Source organism: Anarrhichthys ocellatus, unplaced genomic scaffold (genome assembly GCF_004355925.1).
Source record: "Anarrhichthys ocellatus isolate YVR2014 unplaced genomic scaffold, GSC_Weel_1.0 scaffold2195, whole genome shotgun sequence".
Classification (NCBI taxonomy): domain Eukaryota; kingdom Metazoa; phylum Chordata; class Actinopteri; order Perciformes; family Anarhichadidae; genus Anarrhichthys; species Anarrhichthys ocellatus.
This window is the reverse complement of record NW_022282169.1, coordinates 2,143-5,352: the sequence shown is the minus strand read 5'-3', so window position 1 is coordinate 5,352 and position 3,210 is coordinate 2,143. Positions and strand designations below refer to the sequence as shown.

General features: G+C 41.9%; 1 protein-coding gene across 1 annotated transcript; it reads right to left on the bottom strand.

The window, feature by feature from the left end:
• Positions 1-6: 6 nt before the first annotated feature.
• Positions 7-1,415, bottom strand: LOC116378198 (probable inactive protein kinase DDB_G0270444; the record flags this gene model as incomplete). Its single annotated transcript, XM_031840021.1, has 2 exons — positions 7-1,088; positions 1,140-1,415. Coding segments are annotated over 2 exons (1,071 nt in total), but the record flags the coding sequence as incomplete, so codon positions are not given.
• Positions 1,416-3,210: the final 1,795 nt, after the last annotated feature.

The following is a 3,210-nucleotide window of genomic DNA, read 5'->3' as shown; positions in this document are numbered from 1 at the left end:
TGGCTCAGTGAGGCTCCTCCCTCTGGCTCAGTGAGGCTCCTCCCTCTCATGTGGAGTCTGCTGAGCTATGAAACAAAACCAGATCTGTGAAAAACTCTTCAATCTTTACAATTCTCTTATTCTTTACAAGAAAGTTTGTATAACCTCTGCAGTGTGGAGCTTCTCCTGCTGGCTGCTGGTTAGATTAGAACTCTGGCCATCGCTGCTGTCTGACCCACAGTCCTCACTGTCCCTGTCATCAGACCGTCTCTGCCCCCCCCTCTTTGTCCTCCCCTACCTTACTCGTCTTAGCCTCACTGCCTGTGTTTTGTTTCTTTTTTTTTCCTCTTAGTTGCAGATTTTGGCTTCCTCCTCCTCATCTCAGCCTCTTCCACCTGCTCCTCACCTGTAGTCTGTTCTCCAGCCGCCTGTACTTCTTCATGTACTTCTTCCTGTACTTCTCCCTGTACTTCTTCCTGTACTTCTCCCTGTACTTCTTCCTGTACTTCTCCCTGTTCTTCTCCCTGTACTTCTTCCTCTACTTCTTCCTGTACTTCTCCCTGTACTTCTTCCTGTACTTCTTCCTGTACTTCTTCCTGTTCTTCTCCCTGTACTTCTTCCTCTACTTCTTCCTGTACTTCTCCCTGTACTTCTTCCTGTACTTCTCCCTGTACTTCTTCCTGTACTTCTCCCTCTACTTCTTCCTGTACTTCTTCCTCTACTTCTCCCTGTACTTCTTCATCTACTTCTTCATCTACTTCTTCCTCTACTTCTTCCTGTACTTCTCCCTGTACTTCTTCCTGTACTTCTCCCTGTACTTCTTCCTGTACTTCTCCCTCTACTTCTTCCTGTACTTCTTCCTGTACTTCTTCCTCTACTTCTCCATCTACTTCTTCCTGTACTTCTCCCTCTACTTCTCCCTCTACTTCTTCCTCTACTTCTTCCTGTACTTCTTCCTCTACTTCTCCCTGTACTTCTTCCTCTACTTCTTCCTCTACTTCTTCATCTACTTCTTCCTGTTCTTCCTGTACTTCTCCCTCTACTTCTTCCTGTACTTCTTCCTCTACTTCTTCCTCTACTTCTTCATGTACTTCTCCCTGTACTTCTTCCTGTAATTCCTGTACTTCTCCCTGTACTTCTTCCTATACTTCTTCCTATACTTCTTCCTGTACTTCTTCCTGTACTTCTTGCTGTACTTCTCCCTGTACTTCTCCCTGTACTTCTCCCTGTTTGTCTTCCTGTACTTCTCCCTGTACTTCTTCCTGTTCTTCCTGTACTTCTTCCTGTTCTTCCTGTACTTCTTCCTGTTCTTCCTGTACTTCTTCCTGTTCTTCCTGTACTTCTTCCTGTTCTTCTCCCTCTACTTCTTCCTGTACTTCTTCCTGTACTTCTTCCTGTACTTCTCCCTGTACTTCTTCCTGCACTTCTTCCTGTACTTCTTCCTGTTCTTCCTGTACTTCTTCCTGTACTTCTTCCTGTATGTCTTCCTGTACTTCTCCCTGTACTCCTTCCTGTACTTCTTCCTGTACTTATTCCACCTTACCTGACTCCTGTGTTCCACTAACCTGCTCAGTGATGTCTACAGGTTTCTCACTACTACTGCTGCTTTCACCCGTTTCCTTTCCTTCTCCTCCATCCTCACCTCCTCCCACCTTACCCAAAGCCTCTCCCTCACTGTGCTGGACACCATCACTCACACCGTGCACAGCAGCGGCACGGCGCGGTCCGCGGCACCGCAATGGGCCACTTAGATGCCGCGGCAAAGACACCTCCTGCTGCGAGCCCGGCCGGGATCTGCGGGGTCCCCACTCCCTTGCGGTCCCGCCACAGCGCCGAGTGCCACACCCGGGTCAGGTGGAGCCGGGTCCCCCGCCTCGGACAGGCCCTCACGGTATGCCCCTCCTCACCGCAACCGGAACATTTCATCGCCGACGATGTTGTGAAAATCACGTAATCACGCACACACACACACACACACACACACACACACACACACACACACACACACATAAGATCATAATGAATAGATACTAGTTATTATACAGTAGTTCATATATATAATGATGTATGTATAATAATGAATATATAATATATCATAATTACACGGAGCTCTTTGTTGTGTCGGCTGGTTTATTTTATGGAAATGTTTCACTTTAAAATCTGTTGATTTCCGGAACAATTAGAAAATATTCTACAAAATGTTATTTTGATCTCAGATTATTTACAATTATACTTTTAAGTGATAATTGAATTCACATCATGAGTGAAAATATGACAAAACTACCATATGTTTGTGTTTAATACGAGCTGAACTACCTGTATACAGGTAGTATTAATACCTGTATACAGGTAGTATTAGTAGCTGTATTCATGTAGTATTAATACCTGTATACAGGTAGTATTAGTAGCTGTATTCATGTAGTATTAATACCTGTATACAAGTATTAATATCTGCAGGTAGTATTAGTAGCTGTATTCATGTAGTATTAATACCTGTATACAAGTATTAATATCTGCAGGTAGTATTAATACTTGTATACAGGTAGTATTAATACCTGTTTTCAAGTAGTATTAGTAGCTGTATTCATGTAGTATTTATACTTGTATACAGGTAGTATTAATACTTGTATACAGGTAGTATTAGTAGCTGTATTCATGTAGTATTAATACTTGTATACAGGTAGTATTAATACCTGTATACAAGTAGTATTAGTAGCTGTATACAGGTAGTATTAATACTTGTATACAGGTAGTATTAATACCTGTATACAAGTAGTATTAGTAGCTGTATACAGGTAGTATTAATACCTGTATACAAGTAGTATTAGTAGCTGTATACAGGTAGTATTAATACTTGAATACAGTGAAACATTTAAGGCTTTTCATGTTGAGAATAAATTAATTTCTGTTTACATTCATCTACGTTACATTGTTTTTATATATATATAATATATATTTTTCTTATATTTGACATGAAAACGTTGCTTCATATCGATGAAGAACAAGAGAGGAAGACGAAGGTGAAGACGAAGGTGAAGCTTAATGATGGTAAATAAACTGTAAACACACAAACACAAAGGCTGCTGGGAAATCAGAGCGGCTCGGGTTAAACGCTGAAAACTCACTGAAGCTTTTAGTGTTTCACCTCCGACACACACAAACACACACACACACACACACGGATACACACACACACACACACACACACACACACACACACACACACACACA